At 36.6% G+C, this 22,540-nt stretch overlaps 1 protein-coding gene across 1 annotated transcript; it reads left to right on the forward strand.

Annotated features, from left to right (window-relative positions):
• The first annotated feature begins 343 nt into the window (after nucleotides 1-343).
• LOC144436270 (uncharacterized) lies at nucleotides 344-20,779 on the forward strand. Its single transcript, XM_078125019.1, has 22 exons — nucleotides 344-417; nucleotides 1,183-1,360; nucleotides 2,420-2,583; nucleotides 4,165-4,352; nucleotides 4,942-5,114; nucleotides 5,619-5,716; nucleotides 6,592-6,864; nucleotides 7,213-7,330; nucleotides 7,823-7,932; nucleotides 8,401-8,635; nucleotides 9,351-9,749; nucleotides 10,119-10,213; nucleotides 10,567-10,738; nucleotides 11,699-11,902; nucleotides 12,029-12,194; nucleotides 12,583-12,872; nucleotides 13,080-13,157; nucleotides 13,425-14,834; nucleotides 15,534-15,874; nucleotides 16,259-16,524; nucleotides 17,255-17,328; nucleotides 17,730-20,779. The coding sequence occupies exons 1-22, from the start codon at nucleotides 344-346 to the stop codon at nucleotides 18,354-18,356; spliced, it is 5,733 nt and encodes a 1,910-aa protein (XP_077981145.1). The 3' UTR covers nucleotides 18,357-20,779.
• Nucleotides 20,780-22,540: the final 1,761 nt, after the last annotated feature.

Here is a 22,540-nt window from a genome sequence, read left to right on the forward strand (position 1 = left end):
ACAATATCTTGAAGTGTGAAAATGCTGAGGTGTCTGCCATACAATGTATTTGCTGAAAATGTCGATGTTAATGAATCTTGGTATGTTGATTATGTTTTCTTGTTTGGAAAAGAACATGGTACAATGTATGTAGGTGATGGCATGGAAGATGGGGAGTTGGCAAATTTAGCCCAGTATATATGTGGAAGTGTTTTGTGTTTGACTGTACTGATTGGTTGTTCCCTTGCAATTACAGGACTGACAGAGTTATTGCAATGAGTGCGTGCCTTGGGGCCAAGTGGTTATCCTGTGGCCCACATGCGTCACCTACGTCGATGTGGATTCGGTTTCCGATGAAAGCGAGATGAGTATCATATTCAATGTTGCTCCTGCAACCAGAAAAGAAGACGCATTCATTGTCATGGCTGCTGGGTCTGAGTAAGTGTCTTTGTGTGATTGTCTTGGTTGTTTTATTACCAAAATCATTTTTCATTGTTCAACAACTGTAGTTGCATTGAGCAGTTTGGCAAAGCACATGAGAAGCTGCACATCACATAATTCAAACATTATATTCAGCCCTATGAAACAACTTCACAGCATACAATTTCATTAAACCAGAAACAATTTAGTTGAAGTTAAAATCATGATATTCGCAAACCTGTATTGAGTTATGTGTTGAGTTGTTCTAAATCTGTCTGTTCATATCTCATTGTAAAACTAGCCGATGCAAGCAGCAAAGCTGGTAGTATTTGTCAGGATAACCCGAACTAAAATCCTAATATGATTAAACAGTGATGGCAGCACACAGAACTGATTCTCTTAACTTATTTACATATACAGATCTATATCTAAAGATTGAAATAAAACCTAAGTGCCCTCTGCCCTCTTTTGGATTTGTACTATTATGGCATCGAAAGAATAATTTATTTTACTGCCTAGAAGTGTAGTCTGTTTTGCTTGGTACCTGGAAATTTTAAGCAGCTTCTTTCTAGAACTTTAATATTAAGAGTAGTTTGTGTTTTGCACAGTTGCATTTCAAAATTTGTAGCTTTATGACATCCTTAAGATATACAATGGGACTGACTTTGGTATGCTTGATATACAAATTTGAGTGATGTAGTTGTTCTTTGAGTGTGTCATATAAAAAAACATATCTGTATGAAATGACAAAAGAACTGACAGTTACCTTCTGATCTGTTTCAGCCCAGAATCCAACGAAGAACCTGTTGCTACCGGAGATGCTAATTACCATCAACAACCAACAACAACACTAATAACGACTACAAATACCCATCATCACCATCATCATCCTCATCATCATCATCATAACCATCACCATCCCAATTATCATCATAACCACTATCTAGGACTGCCGTATCAGGTATGCTATCTACATCTTCCAAATGTGAAATTCAGTCGTAATATTGAAAGTATGCTAATTTGGTTTCCATGCCTTGCGCTTGTATGTGTGTTGAATCCTGAGAGTATTCATTCATTGAATGCAGAGAAAAATGTTGAGAGCGTAGTCATTAGCAATAGCTATCAGAATATCCTGTATCCATACAATCATTTCGGAGTAAGAAGAAAGTGTTCATTCTCTGAATACATGAATAGGTGTGAATGTTACAGCCACAAATGAATGTCAGTACGTTCAAATTCTGATCTCTATATTATCTTCCTCAATTAGAAAGGAGTGTTAATGATGTAGGAGATTTCAAAGGCTTGTTTTAATGTGCATTCGTATGAGCTGTATAAACCATTAGAATGAAATGTGTTTTTTTTTGTGAACATGTCTTGAAAAATAAGCTATACTAAGGAACCTAGGATAAAAGTAAATGTACTTTATTTTTCAACCCAATTGGCTTCTGAACAAGATTGCAATTGTGTAAAATTAAACCTATACTGCTCCAATCATTCTCATATCACAACACAACCATTGAGATTGTCCTGTATGGTCAACAAAATTTCCTGAATTTTGCCAGTGGGGGAGTGAAAAATTTGAACTAATGAAAGTAATGTGATAATTTATGTGTATATGTTACAAAGTTGAATTGTGAATAGCAAAGCAGAATTCACTCTCTCTTAAATTTATCAAGTCCAAAATTACAGTCTGTGACAATTGGTATGTCGGATGATTAGATACATGCCAGAACATTATAGACTCACTATCAATTATTTCCTTCAAATTTAACAAAACTATTGTAGTATGGTTTTCTCTCTATTCTCTTTTGTTTATATATGTATACTCAGGAAATACTTCTCTCTCATCTGACAAAGCTTTCAGTAAGTTCCTTTCAGATAATAAACAACAAAAGTGTATGGGTGTGATATGAGAATTGATGGTAGATTTCATAGTTATTTGTTTTGAAAGGCTGTTTGACTGCATTTACTTTGTTTGAAGTTGTACATGTACTTACTGTTTGTTTTCTTTGACTGTTAGGACCATAATTACGGAGCACCACCTCCACCAACTCCTCCTCAGTCACCCCCACTCCCAAAAATAAACGGTTTCATTGAAGAGATATCAAATACCAGTAATCAAAGTACCACAGAAACTGCTGATGAAAATGAAAACGAAGAGAGCAGTATCACAAGATGTATATGGTGAGTCAGCTGGAATCATTTTAATGATACATGAATAACTTAAGTGGTGACCAAGTAAGAGTATCAATCATAGGACTGTCAAGAGTGAAAGAGACAGACGGTGTGTTGTATGTATGTATGTATGTATGTATGTATGTATGTATGTATGTATGTAAGTAAGTATGTATGTATGTATGTATGTATGTATGGAAGTGGCTCATAGGACTGTCAAGAGAGACAGGCAGTGTGTTTGTACAAATGTGTGTATGGAAGTGGCTCATAGGACTGTCAAGAGAGACAGGCAGTGTGTTTGTACAAATGTGTGTATGGAAGTGGCTCATAGGACTGTCAAGAGAGACAGGCAGTGTGTTTGTACAAATGTGTGTATGGAAGTGGCTCATAGGACTGTCAAGAGAGAAAAAGACAGTGTTTGTGCAAGTTTATGTATGAAAGTGGCTCATAGGACTGTCAAGAGAGACAGACTGTTTGTGCAAGTGTATGTATGAAAGTGGCTCATAGGACTGTCGAGAGAGAAAGACAGTGTTTATGTATGAAAGTGGCAATTCAGTTTCACAGTTTGCTGTGGTGTGTGTGTGTGTGTTTGTATGTGTATGTGTGTGTTTGCAAGTATGAATGAATGTATGGGGATATCAGGGTCAAAAATCTGGATTGTAGCTGTAGTATGAATGTATGTTATTGGTAGGTATGTATATATGAATGAAGGGTAGGGAAATGGGGTCTTTCCACAGTAGTTTTATAGTTAAAACCAATTCTATCAGGTTCACAATGTTATTACTTTTGTACTTGATTTCTAGGTCAGTCTTAGGGATAGTAGTCTTTGAAAACAAAAACCTGTACAAACTCAGTAGGGTTATTTTCAATTATCTGTACCTGTTTTGAGTATAGCACAACTAGCACAAGTAATCAAATCATTATTACTCACCAATCTACTCATCACTAATGTTAGAAGTGGTAGTTTCAGGAAGTCGAATACTGAATAACATAACGTCCACCTACCAGATCTTGTTAAAGTTAGGTTGTTTAAACAACTAACAAGCTCCTAGGTCCAAAGTGACTCTTCAAAATCAAAAACCTTGTTTGTTGGAAGATTATAACATATTGCATGCTAGTTTTTGCTCTATATAAACAGTGCCTACAGGCTGCACTATGCGATAAGTTTACAGTTATTAAATATTCATGTTTCGCTGTATGTCATATTGAGGAAGACAAGATAAGCCTGATGTGACTATGAGTCATTTCTGACAGGGTGTAACATGTATTATGTATAATGCGTGCCATTTGAAGTTGTACACTGTCCAGGGTTGTGCTCAAACACAGGCCTGGCCAGTAATAGAACTTTCAATTACCGAACTCACTAGAGACCTGACTGTGTTGCTGATTACATTAATCCACTCCAATTTAGTTAGGCTTTCATTGTCAACATGGGATGCATTCTATATGCTATCAGAGTCAAAGTAGTGTCTTGAACTTCAAGATAATGTGTACGAGCTGTTGTTATACAATTTGAATATTTGTTGTAGTTTGAAGTACTGCTGTACTATACAGTATGTTTACCCACATTTTATTTCTTCTGTCTTTCAGTGGCTTTGATCATGATGATGGCTATATGATTTGTTGTGATCAGTGTTCAGTTTGGCAACACGTTGAGTGTATGAGTATAGACAAAGCAAACATCCCTGACATATATTTTTGTGAGCGGTGTCAACCCCGTCAAGTAGATAAACAAAAAGCAGTCTCATTGCAGTCAAAGAAGAAAGAAGAAATGACAGGTAAATAAATTTAGAAGTGACGTATGAGAAATGATAAATCGATTTACTAACATATATTTTAGAAAGAGACCAAAAAATAAAACATGATTGATTTGGCAATAATTTTTAGTGAAGCAGCCAAAATTTATTGCATACATATATTGGACCATAGAAGTACAAAAATGATATTTCATTTCTATAATGTTGATGCGGCATTTTGTTATAATATAGATAATTCTATTATTACCAGATCTATTTTTATGTATGAAAATCTATTCCCACACTAAGCAAACACTTTCATACTCCACAGGGTGTATAATTTACACCTATTGTATCATGACTTGTTCACACCATAAAGCATGTAGTGTCATTGAAATACAATTTCTATTTTCCTTTGCGAAAATACAGGACTATAACAATGAGATAAACTGTGCTGTATTACTTAACTGTGCTTCTTTCAAAGGGTTATAACAAAATTGTTGTATAATTTGTCAGTAAGTTCAAATAATGTGAAAGCAAACTGTTTTTCATGTCGTTGATGCAGGTGTCTGATAACTATTCACATGCCCTGGGCAAAATCATGACAATGTGAATGTATTTCTTGAAATAGATACAAGTGCAACAGACAGTTGTGAAGAGGTGACAACAACATACACAGCCGTGTCTAACTCTCCGACCAGCTTGACTCTTACAACACTCAAGAGTAAGAAACTGAAGAAGAAGAGGCGACGGAGGGAGAAAGACGACCAGAAAGAAGACAAAGGCATTAAGAAGAAGTTCAGGGTAGGTTATTGTCTCAGTTAATGAATAACGAACGGTTTTGAAATGAGTTCAACTTCCCTGTCTGTTCCCATTATACTATAGAGACTTTTGGGTTGAATTATGAATTTGAGAGATGGGAAGTAATGCACATGGAATTAGTCATCGGATCATTCACAATTCTACCTCACCATTCAGCCTGATAGGAAAAGTGATTCAAAAGATCGAGGGCAGTCATCTTATTTCACACATTGAATTACCAGAGGAAAAGGTTTTCTGAATACAAGCTTAAAAAGTAAGGCCTTGTGCTGTCTTGTTTAAAAAAAACCCACATGAATTCATGATGTATTCAAAATCAAATGGTTTGCCAATAGGTGTGACTGTTGCCATTGTTACAGGTACCAAGAAGACAAAGTCGTTGTATGTGAAGTGAAGAAGTCAGTTCCTTAGATACAGTTTCTATGTGGTATTCATTGAACAAGAAAAGTCACTTCATACCTTAACAAAACAATGTCCCTTAAATTTCAGAGTAAGCATGATAGTGGACAGAAGATCAAAGTGAAATCTGAATTTGTTGAATTTGATGTCAATGAAGATACCATGGACCCATGGGATAGCAGCATGGGGTGAGTTCCCTGTCAATGTCCTTGCTCAGTAATAGACAGTCAATATCCTAATTTTCATGCATACTATCGGAACTGTGTGCAGTATTCTCCCCACTATAGGGAAAGCATGGTGCAAACACCATTCTTGCCATCTAGGCTACCATGCTCAGCAGGTTTCTACCGTGCTTCAAAAGTATTCTACCATCCTTGAGCTTTAGCAATCTTTGAATTACAAAATCATAATAATACTTGCACATGAAGAGAAATGGCTGATCCTCAATGTACATGAGTGTATGTGTTAAAATGAACATGACAGTGTTCCAGTGTTGAAGACATGCATATTACATGCTGATCACTTTGCAAACCAATATGCAAATTACTATGCTATTTATATGTAAATTAATATGCAAATAAGCCACCATCCTTGCCATCTATCCTGTGGAGAGAACACTGTGTGTGGCTGTTAGAATTGACCTTTCAAGTTTTCAATGATTATAGTATTATCTATTTAGTATTAGTCTAATCAGTATTGTTATTATTTACTGTAAAAATGTGCTTCATAAATTCATTTAACTGGCTACGTATTCAATGTTATATTATTCTATTCTGTAATGAAACATTAACAGAAGTTGAGAGTTTATGTCACTGTAACTGTATATACAAAGATACATATTAATATTAATGGTTTATGTAAGTATAATGTCGATGGTTTGTGTAAGGTTCCAAAAAGTTGGCTGTTCATGGTTTCAAAAATATTACTGTTTATGGTTTATGTAACTTGTAAGTATAATAGTTATGGTTTGTGTAAGGTTCCAGAAATTGAGTAATTACTGTCATAAAACTGTTATGTTTTCTGAATTCAACATCATCACTGTTATTTTTCTTTACTTGTACAGGACATGGTTAGAAAACTATGAAAAAGCAGAGATAAATCAGTATAGTGCTGATATTCAACATGTGTTGGCATCACATAAACAGAGCACCACGGATGGATTGTTTGTGCTGAATGGGCAGCTTCCAGCCCAGCTAGCCATTGCTGCTACCATAAACAAGAACTGGAAAGGTCTGCAGACCATTCAGAATGTCAAGGAAAATGAACCAATCATAGAGTACAAAGGAAAGATAATGCTCAAGGAACAGTTTGATGTTCAGGATCCATTCTTCAGAAGGTTTGTACTTGTGAAGGTTCTCTTGTTATCAAAGCTTTTACAGCGAGTGTGCTGTGACAAAATCTATTTTAGGTAGTCGGGTACTATGTACATAATACACCAGATATAGACTTGTATAGATGTGATTTTATGGCATGGTGTGGAATTCTTCATGTGCTATGCTGTGATTTATAAGGCAATTTATCTGACAAAATAGCTATTTTATTGTCCTGACCACATGAGGCAGATAACATTGTGTAAGTCTGAGACATGAGGTACTTGACATGCTATAAATCATTAGTTATATGGTAGATGACTGAAATAACTGTTGACGTTGCTAAATGTTCGCAATTTGTTTTCTCTACTCAGGCCATACCCATTTGTGTTATTTTACAACAACTTCAGTAATGTTGAAATGTGTATAGATGCCCAGTCATACGGTAACGATGCCAGGTTTGTGAGGAGGTCTTGCAGTCCCAATGCCAGGGTAAGTCAAGCTGTGACATTTATCTGAGTTGCATTTTGTTTTTCCGTGTTCTGTATTTCTGGTCATCATGCTGTATGGTATCATGTGTGTGCTGTAACCACGACTGCAAGATTATTGTTTACTTCAGTAATGTATAGCATAGCTACCATGTACCTGTTTATTTAGTTGGCCAGTTATCTTTGTAGTTCAATTTGATCTGCCTATCGTGTCCAAAAAACGTGAAGCCATTTAGATAATGAGTAAAATGAAGAAAAAAATGAGAGAAATGAAGTGATGAGTCTTTTCCTTATTATCCACATGAGACTTGGTATTAAACATGATGAATGGTGTCAAACAGACTAGCCTTTACCATGTAAAAGGAAATTCATTCTGTCAAGTATAATCAATTGCAGTAATATGTGGGAGGGAGATTTATCATCATTTAGCATGTGACGTATAATGTTGTTGCCACCACTGTAATTTGTTGTTTCCTTGTATTTTGTGTGATTCTAGATTCAACATGTTGTTATTGATGGTAACATACACCTGTATGTTTGTGCCAGCATAGAAATTGTCAAAGGTGCAGAGGTGACTATTGGGTTTGATTACAACTTCAAAGACTGGTAAGTTCTCATAATTTCTCTTTCCTGCCATGGTGATATCATCCATTTTTCTGCTATGATGGGGTTGAGTGGGTTTCTTGGAACACAGGAAATCTACTTTGGAATTTCCAGTTTGCACAACAATGAACAACAACCTTCAATGGGTGTTTGATTGTGATTCATTGCCTCCTGTCTTGGATGTTCAAATATTTCATTTCCTCTTTGTAATTAGGAGCAGAATTATCAACAGTACACGATATATAGAGAAATGGTACTTTCAAAGATCAAGTCATTTTCAGATTATTATATTTTTAACAGTCTATCCTGGATTTGACATATTTTAAACTTGTTCATTCGACATGTTTGTATTACACACATACGCACACGCACACACACACACACACACACACACACACACACACACACACACATACACACACACACACACACATCCCTGACTGACTAATTGGTTTATTGGTTTATTTACAGTGACTACCCAGTAGACTGTGCATGCTCACATCAGGACTGTCCTGTGGCTGAACATAATAGCAAATGTTTCAAGAATATTGCACATGATAGCAGGAAGAAAAAAATAAACCATAACAACCACATCCTTCTCGGAGAGGAAGAGCTTTCCAATCCTACAAGTGTTGCCAGTACTGTATCAAGTAAAAACAGAAAGGTGTCTCCTCTGAGGGTGTCCATTTCCAACCACAGCAATCAGGTAAAAGAGAATGTTAGTAGCTTAATATGTTAGTAGCTTATGGAAATACATACAAACAGTTGATAGCCAAGGGTAGATACAGTCTTAGTACAACTACATATTGCTTGTAAAAAAGCCTAAACTAATATTAAAAGGTCTTTTCAAACAACAGACTTTGTCAATTTTGGTAAGGTGGTAAGAGCACTTGAAAGAACTACATAGTCTTTTCATGAACACATTTGATAAAATAATGTTCTTGCTTTTTATCAGTTTTAGAAATATATGTTTTCAGTCTTAGATGTGACACCATTGTTCATATGACCATTGTTCAGATGTGTCATTATGATTTAGAAGGAAGATGAATGCGGATGTCATGTTTTCAGGTGGTTTCAGAAAATTTGTGGAAATTGGGTGCAAACTTTGCTGGAATGTTGATCACACCAATGTAACAAATTGGTTAGACTATCTGGTTGATACTTACTGGGTTATATAGTCATATGATTTTTGCTTAATTCATCGCTAAAGAGTATATTCACCATCAGAATGATGTTCGTTGATGCATAACCAAGTTCCTTTTATTCATGTCTATGGTTTCAGCAACGTCACACTTGCCTTCCTCAGGACATAGAGATGATGATTACTCATTACCACCACAGATGGCAGTGTGATAGAACAGTTTGTCCCAGATGTGGATATCATGCCTTTAACCAGTAAAATGTTATGATTTTATCATTAGACGCCACAGACTGGCAAAGAACCAGTGGAAAGTTCAACACCTGTTGTTGATCAGCAGCCAGAGAATGAAGCAACAAAGGAACAGAAAGCACCAGAAATTAAAGAAGAACCAGGACCAGAACAGGAACAAGAACAAGATAATGAACATGAACAGGAACAGGAACATGAACATGAACATGAACATGAACATGAACATGAGCATGAACATGAGCAGAAGAAGATGACGAGAGAAGAAAGAAAGATGCAGGCCATCATGGATGTTTTCAAGAGGATGGAAAGGACAGAGAAAAGGAGACAGCAGGCACTTGAGAGGATTGCACAAGCCAAAGAAGCCAAGGCAGCTAAGGCAGAAGAGGGTGTTGGGAATGAAAACAAAGAAGAGGAAAAGGAAGGAGAGCAGGTAGGCATTTAGTTTCCAAAATGCCAATATATTTGATATTAAATGAGAAGTGTACATTCTATTGTGACATGGACAGACTTCTATCAAAAATATCCATCCAATATAGACTATTAAATATCATATCTAGACTACAAAGGTGGTCTGTTAGACCAATGGAAATCAGTGACAGAAATTAGATGGAACAATTTACTTGGCTAAATTGGACTACAAAAGGCATAAGGTAAAGCCGAGTTACGCTTGGGTCAAAAGGGATGGTTACATTTCTGTTGCCACTAAATCTATTTGGTGAAGTAGATCTAGTATTGAACAAATATGATGCCATTGTATGTCATAGTAAGTTAACGATCATTCCCATTTATGTCAATACAGAATGGCAATGGTTTGGAAAGCAAGCCTGTTCCAGTCCCCCAGTCATTGAAACCAAGAACAAAGGGTAGACATTCCAGGAGAAGATCAGCAAAGAGGCAAGTGAAATTGATCTATGTCTGTTTAAATGAGAGAGTTTGCTTTCATGTTTCATGGATAGAAACTGAACTTTGCACTTTAAATACAAAGAAAAGTGTATTTATTTCAAATGCTGTTATTTGAATTATTACCAACAATTTGTTTACATGGTGTGATGTCTTATTAACCACACATTGTGATTATGAGAGCATTGTAAAGTTTGAATTGTTGAAAGTTTGTGAAAATAATGTGTATATACAATTGTTTACATGAAAAAGCACCATGATTATCCAAAATTACAATGTTTGCATAAAAGGTGATAATATTTGAACACCTTGATGTAACTCATTGTTGTGATTGTCACTGATTTCAGGAGGCGTGTGAACAGTACAGCTTCATCAATAGCAGAACCATCATCACCTGAACAGAGTACATGTTCAACACCCATCAATTCAGTTCCACCACCAAGTTTCAGTGACAATAGTAATTCAGGACTGGCTTCACCTACATCGCTGACCAAAACATTCAAGTTTCCAACAAAGAAGGTAACATATTCAAGCAGTATTTAAAAAACTCTTTGAGAGAATTCCCTAGTAAAGCTTCATTGTAGATGCATCTGTGATGTATTTTATGAGTATGTGGTATGTGTGGTAATAAACTTCTTAGATTGTGTGTACATACAAGTGTATATTAGACAAGTGAACACACCTAAATGAACATATGTGTAGTAAATGTTTTGATTTTTTAAATTTAAAATTGAGAAGTGTGTGAGAGAAAACCTTATTTATGGTTATGTTATCGGTTATGTATTCTTGATGCTATTGAGAAGCAGGTACTTAGTTTGAATACTGTATATAAACAAGTCATTTGTCAGTAAAACATTTGATTTGTAGGCTGTGACATCAAGACCACAGACAGGGAACAGAGTCTTTGTAGAAGAGAATAGGAGAGAAAGAATAGTTGCCAGTAGTGAGATATGGATAGACACAAGGATCTCACAGATTGTTCGCAGTAATGAAGGAGAGAAAGGCACTAGCAGTTTACAGATTGACATCAAATTCATAGGCAGCAGAGTTAGTTGTAGGGATTATACCACACAGCACTGGAAAAAGGTAGACTAAAGACAGGTTGATGAAATTAGTGCAGGGCCATGTTATCTAACAAAAGTAGGAAATTAACTTGGAATAAATTACAGCTATTGTAATAGAATGCTTGAATTGAACTTATTTGTATTTTTAACTTCTTGGATGGATACTTTCCTTGCAAGTGTAGCTGTAGCTTATAGGTAGCTGAAGACAAATATGTTATCAAAATCATGTTCACTTTTGTAGGGGTTTTCTGAAGAGAGGAATATGTATGTCCACTAGGTTACCGCAAGTGAACTCGTCAGACAAGTATAGACAGGTTGCCTCTATACTATAGTCACAGACGGTAACATCGCTACATATTTTGATTAGTTTGGTGAATGACATATGTTTAATACTGATTTGTTTATGTTATTTCAGTTTTTAATCAATGAGTGGTTGAATGATAAAGCCCAAGAGACATCGACTAACAAGCCACTGACCATCAAAACAGAACCTATTGATCTTCAACTGTCGACATCACATTCCTCATCTGGTACACCAGTGTGGAAAGCAGCAGTGGCCAATGTTCTTGACAAAAGTGTTAATGGCGGTCTAGGCACCAGTATGGGGTCAGCGAAAAAGGTTGGTGTAAATCCCCTATTACGTTTTATCCATTTTAGAGTATTTCATAGCCATTCATGTTTCTCGTGGAGTCAGGAAGGTTTCTTGAAATAATGAGTACATATTTGTATGTTTCTATTATAACAGCGTTGGTTGAGGCAGGCTATGAGTGAATCTGCGAGTACATCGCCCACAAAAGTTGGTGCTGCAGAATGTTTATCTCCTGTGTGTAATGGTGGTACACTGAGTCCAACAGTCAACAGTAATGCTACAAGTAGTCCTGCGGTATCACCGACAAGTTCATCTATCAATGGTAAGAGTTAGATTACAAGAAGATAGATCAATACACAGAAGTAACTATGATACAAAGTCGAAACCAGTCTACTTTGTTTTCTCAGAGGTTAATTTATGTGTAATATTTTAGTAATGGGGCCAGTATTTACATAAATTTGTGTGTTTTATACATATTGCCAACAAAGATATGTTGGTTGATACACTTCAAGAACTTTGTATTGATTGCCAAGTAAAAAATGATCATGTCAATCATAGTTCAAGAGAGCCAAATTAAGCTAACAGCTTTCTGAATAGTCAGTAATGCAAATGATTGAGAAGGGACTGTAGTGTTGGACATCACTGGCAATGTATGCAACAGTTTTCTGTATTACACCTATGCTGAACATTTTGGGTGTTGACTTTTGCAGATTTTATGACGCCACTCAAAAAGCGCAGGCTTCGTGCATCAATTGCTGAAGAGACTGTGACAACAGTAACTGTCACAACAACAGCGGCTCCACCACCACCACCACCAGCACCAGTAACAGCAAGCACCCCGCCACCTCCACTAGTATCTTCAAGTGATATGGAAAACATTCTGAGAACGCCATCACCCAGGCCTAAAATGTCAGTGGACGAGTCAGCAAGGAATGGATATAAACCGTTGTTGTCACCAATAACTCCTGTTACACCAGTTGCACAAATATGTAGATATGAGGTAAGCTCAGTGTTTAGACTTATAGTTCAATCCCAATGACATTTTACATGGATTTTACATAGGAATGAATATGTTAGATTATTTATGTACCTCTGCTTGTAGCTGATTAACTTCTAGTCATGATGACAATGTTTCATTTGTGGAGCTCGTTTTCTCTGTGTTGAGATGTTGACATATCCTTGCCTTTCTTTATTTTGTTGTGTGTAGCCTATATCCTCTCCTGACACTACGCCAGAAGTCAGCAAGTACCAGTCTCCATTTCCATTTCCTCCACCTTTGAAGAAGGTTAGCAGTTTGCTCAATTCTTCATTGCTTAATGCAGCTGTATATGTTTGTCTAGTGTTCAAAAGTCCAAATGAGCTTTACTTTTACTGTTGGCATATTGTGTCATCACTGCCATCCTCTTTTTTTTGTTGCTAGCATATATGTAACTAACCACAAAGATTCATCAATACTAATTCTTGTTGTACTCTCCTATCAATCTAATGTCTTGTACAGTGTTGTATTTCGTCTATCATCATGTAACAGTTAATGTTTTGTGTATTTGTTTAGGAGTTGGCAAAGCAGATATCAGCCGACAGTGGATTCTCTGGCACACCAACAGACTGCAAATTGTCACCGATTACACCTTCTGTGACAATAGCTGATTGTAGTAGTAGCTTAGCACATCTAACCCCTATCATTACCCAAGGAAGATTGCTGGATCTTACAGACTCATCAAAAACTGAAATAACACCACAAACAATTGAAATTGGAGATAGTGACTCAAGTAGTAATATTCTTATTGAAACTAATGTGGTGCATGAAGCCGTTCTTTCTCATGAAACACCTAAATCAGAGATTATTATCTCGACTTCATCTGACGATAAACAGGATAAACATGAACCTGAACCTGTTAAATGTGAGCCATGTATTTTGGACTCAAATAAACACAATGCTGTCACACCGGTTAAGTGTGAACCAAACATTTATGAAACTGAAATTGAAACTGGAATTAAACAGCCGATAAAGGAAAATGTTTCTTTGCTTAAGGACCCAAGGACGTCTGCATCAAGAGTGCAAAATCCAGGCGGTTCACTTCTTCGTGTGAGTTGTTCCAGTGACGCAGATTTGCCTAGATGTCTGCAAAAGAAGGGTGAGGTATTAAAGCGAAGCGAGTCAGCCAATGAGCTGAACAAAGTGACTACAGAGGTAAAGGTACCTCAGAGTACTTCACCAAAAGTTGACAGGTATCAGTTGGATTCAAGCAGAGCAAATAGCAGTCATGTGTTTAGGACAAAGGATCCAAGACATCTTGATATGTTGTCCACAAACTACAGGAGCCGAAGGAACTCTGGGCCAGCAGATAATAGGACACATTACAGTCTTCATTCATATAACCCGTTTGCTGAAGATCATGTGAAATATAACGAGTCTGGTCTATATACATCATTTACATCACCCAGGAAGCTTTTTGTTGTGTCTCCTGATACACGGAATAGCTGTCATGTTGGACCAGTAACAAACAGTAGTAAGACAAGTGTTGTTGATACACCGCCACCGCCGCCACCCATAAGTTCGTCGACGGAAGTTTCGCTGAAGCCTGTTGTTGTGAGCAATGCTAAAGTAGAGGAAGACAATGTTGTTGTTAGTAACAGTGGTATTGATGATAGCAAAGAAGTATCTGTTTCATGTGTGTCATCAGTTGAGAGTACAAGTGCAAGTAGCCCTGCTTCAAGTAGCCCAGTGTCAAGCAGCCCAGTTTCAACGTCCAGTTCCCCTGTGAATGTATCCAGCAGCGTAACCTGCAGCAGTGAAGTTACATCCGTATCATTGCAAACAGTGTCGTCAACATCGGTGGCACCTGTGGTGGCATCACCCGTATGTCCATCACCATCAAGTACATCTCCGTCTACCAGTATGCCACCTCCAGGGTCTAACACAACAAGTGCATCACCAGCCACTACCCCAGTAAAAAGAAAGGTAACTACTGTGTTAGTTTATTTACTGAAACCCAAAGTCGTCAAATTCCTGAGTGCTCATATCATAGCATGCAGGGCCAATTCTTTGGGAAATCAAATAGGTTTCTTACCAAAAGGGCATTGTTACTTCTCAATAACATTGCTATTGATAGGAAATAACTAACAGAACTTACTCAATAAACTTTGCTATTCAGTTGTATTCATGAAATGATAAGAATGAGTACTTGCAATTTAGTTACAAATAAAAACTGTCCAAATATCAGTTATTGTTCGTGGATTGAATTTGTCACTATGAAGTGGCACAAATTGTAATTGTCCTGAGTTGATTCATACTTAGTGACTTTGCATCCGTTACATTGTATATTGTGTATTTTAACTCTAAACTATGTATTTATTATAAGTTAGTACACATTGACTGGCCTGATTATGATCTGTTAACAGGGCACAAGCTAGTGAGAACTTTTGGAAATCCTTTAAACTGAACTCTGTTGAGACCATCCAGTTTTACACTGTAGTCAACAATTATATATCAGCCAAAGAAAGTGACCTAAAATGTGGTATTTGCACTAAAATTTGTATGCACCAAAATAAATCAATTCACAGTATGTGTAAGAGTTATGACAGTAGATTATGACAGTGGATTATTAGAAATGTCTCCTCTTTGCATTCCTAGAATAACTTCTCTATTCTATTTTTTCAGGTTTCACTTCTTGAATATAGAAAGCGTATGACAAGTAGGAAAGAGAAGAGTCAGACCCCAAGTTCAACGGCTGTAAGTACATCATTGGTCACAGCAACATCGACAACAGCTGCACCAAGCACAACATCAAGCAAGTCAGCAGACAACCCTGACATCACCAAGTCACAGGCCAAACCCATCCCAACATTGGCTCCATTACCTTTGTTTGAACCCATCAGCCCTGCAGAGGACAAACTGGACAACAAAGTACCACTGCCACTGCCAATCAAGAAAATTATATCCCAAGGCAGCCCTTTACTTGTGAAACAGAAAGAAAAGAAAGAGGAATCAGAAGTGCAATGGTGAGTAAAACAACCTTGGTTAGATTAGTTTAAATGTTGACGTTTGAAAGATACTAGGGAGTGAAATGTGTGACAGACACACTAACATTGCCACTAATTTGTCATGTACTTGATCAGTCGTTCAATATTATCATAGTGTATTGCATGTTAGTAGTATTCATGACTGTTAGGTGGAAGAAAGAAGTACTTTACAGTGAGAGAAAGAAGTATGGTCAAATTTTACATTTAGTTCTTAACATTTGTTCAATCGATCTACATGTTCAACCCTGTTAAAAAAGAAACCATTAAAATGGTCTTTAATCTTCTTTGAAGTAACTGTGTCAATCATGAGATAGGGCGTGATCAAATAACTAAACATTATATACGCTTGGGATTATGTTGCAGGAAACCAAGTACACCAGAGAGGAGCAGAGAAGATCCTTTGGAAAAGATACGAAGGGATGTTGATATAACAAACAGACAAAGAGAAAGGAGAGATTCTGGTAGTCTAAGACAGAAAGAAGAACTTGTTTGCTCACCACTTAAAAGGCCGGGATCTCCTCCACTACCACCACCACCACCTCCTGTGAAAATAAAGAAAGTGAATCCTGCATTGAAGCTGCAAATGCCACCTCCTCCACCTCCTAAAAATGGACTTGATAGAATACAAAGTAAGTCTTTTTAACATTTCTGTTGTGCAGTTGCACTTGGAAGAAATCAAAGTGGGTCACTGTTTTGAAATTAATTGACTGCATTGATTTCTATTAGATGAGAGAACGAATGAACATTTTCAAAACCCTCCTTTATATTAAGATGGATTGAAAAAAAAAATCAATGTTGGTTACCGTTACTGTTTTAAATTTATTGTCAAAGTCAGTTTCCATAGATAGGAGAGTAAATTGGATATTTTCCATATGTCTTGTGCACTGAGATGAGGTAACCTGAAAGGCTTTGTTATGCATACCAGTGTGTGCTTGCACTGGTGCAAGCACATACTATTGGTATTTGTAATGCAATGCAATATCCCAAAATATTGCATATTGTATGTAAATGAGGGTGTAGTCTTTTCCTTACACATGAAATCAAGTGATAACACAGTCTTATTTTTACTGAAGTTTGCAGTATTGGATAAACATGTGTAATAATAACAGAATCCTGTGATGTGTGAGTGCCAGTATTTGGTACCCATGGGTATTTTCACTCTTACTTGCAGTGTTTTTTGCTGCTTGTGAAAGTACAGCCACAGGGACCAACACAAGCATTGTTGCAAATACCCCAAATTCACCACACTGGCACTCATGTTACATGGGATTCTGTCATATTATCGTGTATTTCTGTGTTACTAGAATTAGATGTAATAACTGTTATACTCATGATGACTTGTTCTGTATTGTCCCAAAGATGATGTGCTGGTAGAACCAGAAGTCAATGGAAATGGTAAACATACTGTAGGACGAGGACATGGCTTTCAACAGGTGAGCATACCTCAGAGACCAAGAACAACACATTGTTGTAGATTGTAGTTTTCAAGAATTTTTCCCCAACAAGAACAAAGATAAATTCCACAAAATGTTCATTCTAACCTGCAATCCACAATCATGTGTTTTAGTCCCTGTATTTGTCTGCATGAAAAATATGGTGTGAATAATTCCAAGCACAAAAATGTTTAAAAAGGAAATAAAATTGAAATCCAGTGTTGTTTGTTTGGAAAACTTACCAGGGTCACATTATCCAAGGTATGTAGTCTTGGTTGGTTTTTAATTCAGTGACTAATTGTAAAACTTACCAGGGTCACATTATCCAAGGTATGTCGTCTTGGTTGGTTTTTAATTCAGTGACTGATTGTAATATCTTGTTATTTGTGTATTTCATACAGCCTCCACCACCACCCCCTAGGCAACCCCCTTCTCAACATCAGCCTCACCAGCAAGCGTCACAACAACCTCAGCTTCAGCAGCAATACCAACAACCATACCAGCAGCAAACCCAATCATACCAGTATCCACAACAGTACCAACAACAGCAACAACAGCAGTATCCACAGCAGCAGCAACAACAACAACAACAACAACAACAACAACAGCAGTATCCACAGCAACAGCAGCAGCAACAACCGTATAACTTCAATAGTTACGGACAAGGCTACGGGGACCAAAAAGTGCAGCAGCAGCAGCAGCAACATTACCATCCACAGACACAGCAATACCAACAGCCAGCAGCAACAACAACAGCATATCAGCAGCAACAGTATCCTCAGCAGCAACCTCAGCTTCCGTATCAACAGCAGCAATCCCAACAACAACAACAACAACAACAACAGCAGCAGCCACAACAACAACAACATCACTCGTATCAACAGCAAAAACAACAACTGCAGCAGCAACAGCCACAACAACAACAACAACAACAACAACAGCAGCAGCAACAACAACAACACTATCAGGGCTATGGACAGCAACATTATACTTCATATTCACAAAATGGTGGATTTTACCAACAGTAAAAGCAATGTAAATAGTTGAGAAGAAAAGGGTAATGGAGAATCTTGTACGAAGAGGAACAAAAAGAAGAAAAAAACAAACAAAAAGAATACAGTGAATATGCTGTGAAATTCAGCCTATATTGATTATTACTCTATAGAAAATCACTAACTGTGATTGATCTCAATGTGTTGTAAATGTCATCCACTGAGGTCAAACTTCAAAGGCCATTGTGTGGGCCAAGTCAGAACAACAAGGTGTAGTGAGTCTGACAAACTTGTACAGTAGCAGATATTATGTACCAGAGATATCTAAGCGAAAGCTATATAACATAGTGTGCACTTTATCATTAGTCTCGTAGATAAGTAGGCAGTGTTAGATTTTTCTGTGATAGCCTAAGTTGATGTAGTGATTAGTTGTAGTGTTTTTGTTTTGTTTTTTTGCACTTGTATATATGCACCATGTTGTAAGATACTTTATCCCATTTTGTATTGGGAACTTGTTTGTAATTGTCCCTTTAAAACAGTAACCAAAAAGAAGACTATATAGTGGTTTTATATAGTACCTGTACATTATATCTTTATAAAATACTTTATTAAAAAAAAAATCATGGTTTGGCCATCGTAATAGAAAAAGAAGAGTTTCTGGTTATACACTAGGTCTGTTGTGCAGGCTCACAAAGCAGAAAAAGTTGTAGACATTTTAAACCAAAAAAAAATATATGTGGACACCTACAAAAATCAGTTGATTGCATTCCAAAATTCACCAATTTGATATGTTTTGTTAGACGTGAATGAAACCGATAGAAACCTGGAGCATTATGTCATAAAAATGAATATTTCCTTCTTTTTTCTCTTGAGGAATACATGCTCGGGTCCCAAAGTGTTTTGAAATGAAAGTGAATTGAAATAAAGCTGACATAAACAAGGAGAAAACATAGTAATCAAACAAAATTATTTGGTATTCTAGTGAGAAGCCAGAGACTCTTCTTTTTCTGTTCGCCTAGAATGTTCATTAAATTTGAATGTTATATTTTCATTGTTATTCATCTCTATTCAGAAGTTGTAGATTTTTGTTTTTTTTGTTGTTTTTTTTGTTTTGTTTTTAAAATTTGTTCTGTTTGTTCTCAGATCATTATTCTCACCGAATTCATTCATTCATTCATATTCATTCATTCATATGCTTCTGCTTCCGGGTCAGTTTCTTGACTACAGTTCTGTACAGTGCCCAATCTTACAGCTTCCTATAGTGCATGAGATTTTCAGGTTACGAGGACAAAGACTTCTGTAATGTACTGTTAGTTTCAGTGATGCCATGCCATGCCAGGAAAACAACATTGATAGTGATATTATGTTGTGGTTTTATCGTAGAGCTAGAGATGCTCATGTGACTTGCATTACGATGTCCAAGGAGTGCTTGAGTGATGCATTATTTCATGTAGGAGTTTTAAAAAAAAAAGAGAGATCTTGTCTTGGCTCAGGACATAACAGAAAAAAATAGGCTTACTCAAGAGTTTTCATTGTATCTCGTTCTGAGGAGGTAGTGAAACTTTAAAAAAAAAAAAGAAAACGATTTTTAATCATGCTTGTGTACAGAAACAGGAGATTTCCTTTTCCTAGTTGTCCTTTTTACCATTGATTGCAGAATGTACAGATTGTAGTTGTCTTTAAAAATTGCTCACATCCAGGGTGAAGGGCTCTTCTTTTTAGTGTTTTTTGCCCTTGTCACTTTTGCATGGTCAATAAAACCTTACAAAAGCGTTGTGATAGTGTCAGGATACTTACAAGGTTCCTATATCTGATCCTGTACAAAAGTTCACTGCTGTTATTCAATTATATTGTGACAGAACAAGTCTAGAGGTCTAACTTTTGATAAAATAACTAATTGCCAGCATGCTCGGCCACTGTGTTGGAGAGATTTAATGATTTTTTTTTCATTTGCTGTTTGATTAATTTCTGTCACTTCAATGTTCCTCTGATGATTAATTCCGCTAGTTGTTGAATTTATTGTCACCCATCCCATCCTCTCATCATTTCATTTCACTTTATTTGTCCATCATTGACTATTGGCATGGGTCCCCTAGGTAAGTTTTAGCTTGTTGCTTTGCTCCTATATCTGTGAACATCACTGGTTGTTCATATCATCAGTATGTGTTGTTATTGTTAGTCAAGTTAAGGGGTATCTGTCAAGCTTATGCCGCCTAGTTCTCTTAATGTAATCCTACTATCCTGTAAATGTACTTGCTTTACATCTATTCAAAAAGATATATGTGTTACATACACCCAGCTAAGACCATACCGTGGAGATGATATTTTGTGTACAATAAAAGATGGTCGACAGACTGGCAAAAGTAAGAGAATTGTGTGACTGAGTCATTGCAAATATCAGGTTGGTTGTGTTCTCATGTTAAAGAAGTGTGGAAACAGAGACAAGATATATTGTTTTATTTGCTGTAAACCGTACCATAGCTGTGGTAATTTCAATCAGGAAGTCTCAATTTATAGTTAAAGTTCAAAAACAAAGGTGCACAGTGATAATAAAATCCCATACCTCAGTGGGCTCAGATGGAATATCTTGCACAAGTTTTGCTTCATTTGAGCCGCATGCAAGTATGAGTCAAAATTTGCAGTGAATTAAATATAAGCAAGGTCAATGGCCTAGAGGAGCTAGTATAGGGATGATGTATGTCGTCGCGTCTCCCCCCCCCCCCCCCAGTCCCAGTGTGCTTCAGTCCTAACAGCTACAAATCTTGGCCACCTGTGACTTACTTTAACCAAACTTGGCTCAAATGTCAGACAATGTAGGGGTTTAACTTTACATATTCATGTCATTAAATTTTGCGACCTTGACCATGGTAAAATAACACCCATATTTGTCATAGAAGTACACATTTATCCCTCCTACCTCAAAATGTTTAATGCATACAGATGGTAAACAAAGCATCTAACCCCACATGACATGATTATTATTACATTAACCATCATATTCATTGGCAATTAGCAGAAAATTTCTCAAATATTCAGAAAACCAAACTAAAATGAATATACAATACTGTATAATATCCTTTCATTTGTATGACATGTATTTTATAATAAGGCCTTGTTTGGTTCTGGTTACCCAACCCCTCCTAGTTTTTCATTGCCAATCTTAAATTTTTTTAATACGAATTTGAGAAAAAAATTATAAAATTGCAAAAATTGTGAAGTCTTGCAAGAAATAGTGGATGCCGAAACTGACATCGACTTCAAAGACCATATTAAACTGTTTTTTCAATCTGTAATGGCTGTACATCTGATGAGAAGAAACCAATAACACGGCAACCATATGGAAAACAGCAGAAAACATAACTAACCTGAACTAGAAACTCACACATGAAAAAAAAATGTAAAAAAAAAATAAGATAAAAAATCTACCTACCCCCACCTATTGGGAGCGTAAATCGGAACCTTTCAATTTTGTTATTAGGCCTAATGTACCCAACACATCTGAAAAATAAGACATGGGTGTTATTTCATGGTGATTTCGCATTTTGTGCCATCACCATCACCATTACCACCACGGTGCACCACCACCACCACAACCTACCAGAAAGCCATACCCAAAAGAATTTACTGATTATTTATATAAACATTAATTTTGTCAGGGATAGGACAAACTCTGAAGTCGGTGACGTCCGTCAAGCACCGATCCTTCGGATTCTTGTAGATTTGCATAATTAAAGCCAATTTTCGAGTTTTTTGATAACTTTTTTTTAAAAAAGTAACTCGTGATTTAAATTTATGGGATATGAATAATAGGTAATACTCGATCGTTTATATGAAATTTAATTTACATTTTAATGTCGCTTTCAACAACTAGGGAAAACACCGAGTTGGAGTAATCATTATATACGTATACGTGTATAAACGTGTATAAATTACTATAAAGAAAGGGGTACAAAGGGTTCAAGATTTACCAGTATACATCTGCAATGTTGACGGTACAAAACGCGAAAGCCAGAAGTTAAGTTTATCGCAACGGAAGCAATATCGAGACACGAAATTTACATGTATTAACAATCAGTTACATGTAATATCCCTACTTACCTATATTATTTTATTGTAAAAGCGTTGTGTACGCCTACGGTGGAAGGGAGTTTTGAGGGGAAGTCCCTTCCTATTGACGTGGTAATAATTTATTCGTGTTTTACCACCCTGTCCTTTAGATA

The sequence above is a fragment of the Glandiceps talaboti genome, chromosome 1 (assembly GCF_964340395.1).
Source record: "Glandiceps talaboti chromosome 1, keGlaTala1.1, whole genome shotgun sequence".
NCBI lineage: Eukaryota > Metazoa > Hemichordata > Enteropneusta > Spengelidae > Glandiceps > Glandiceps talaboti.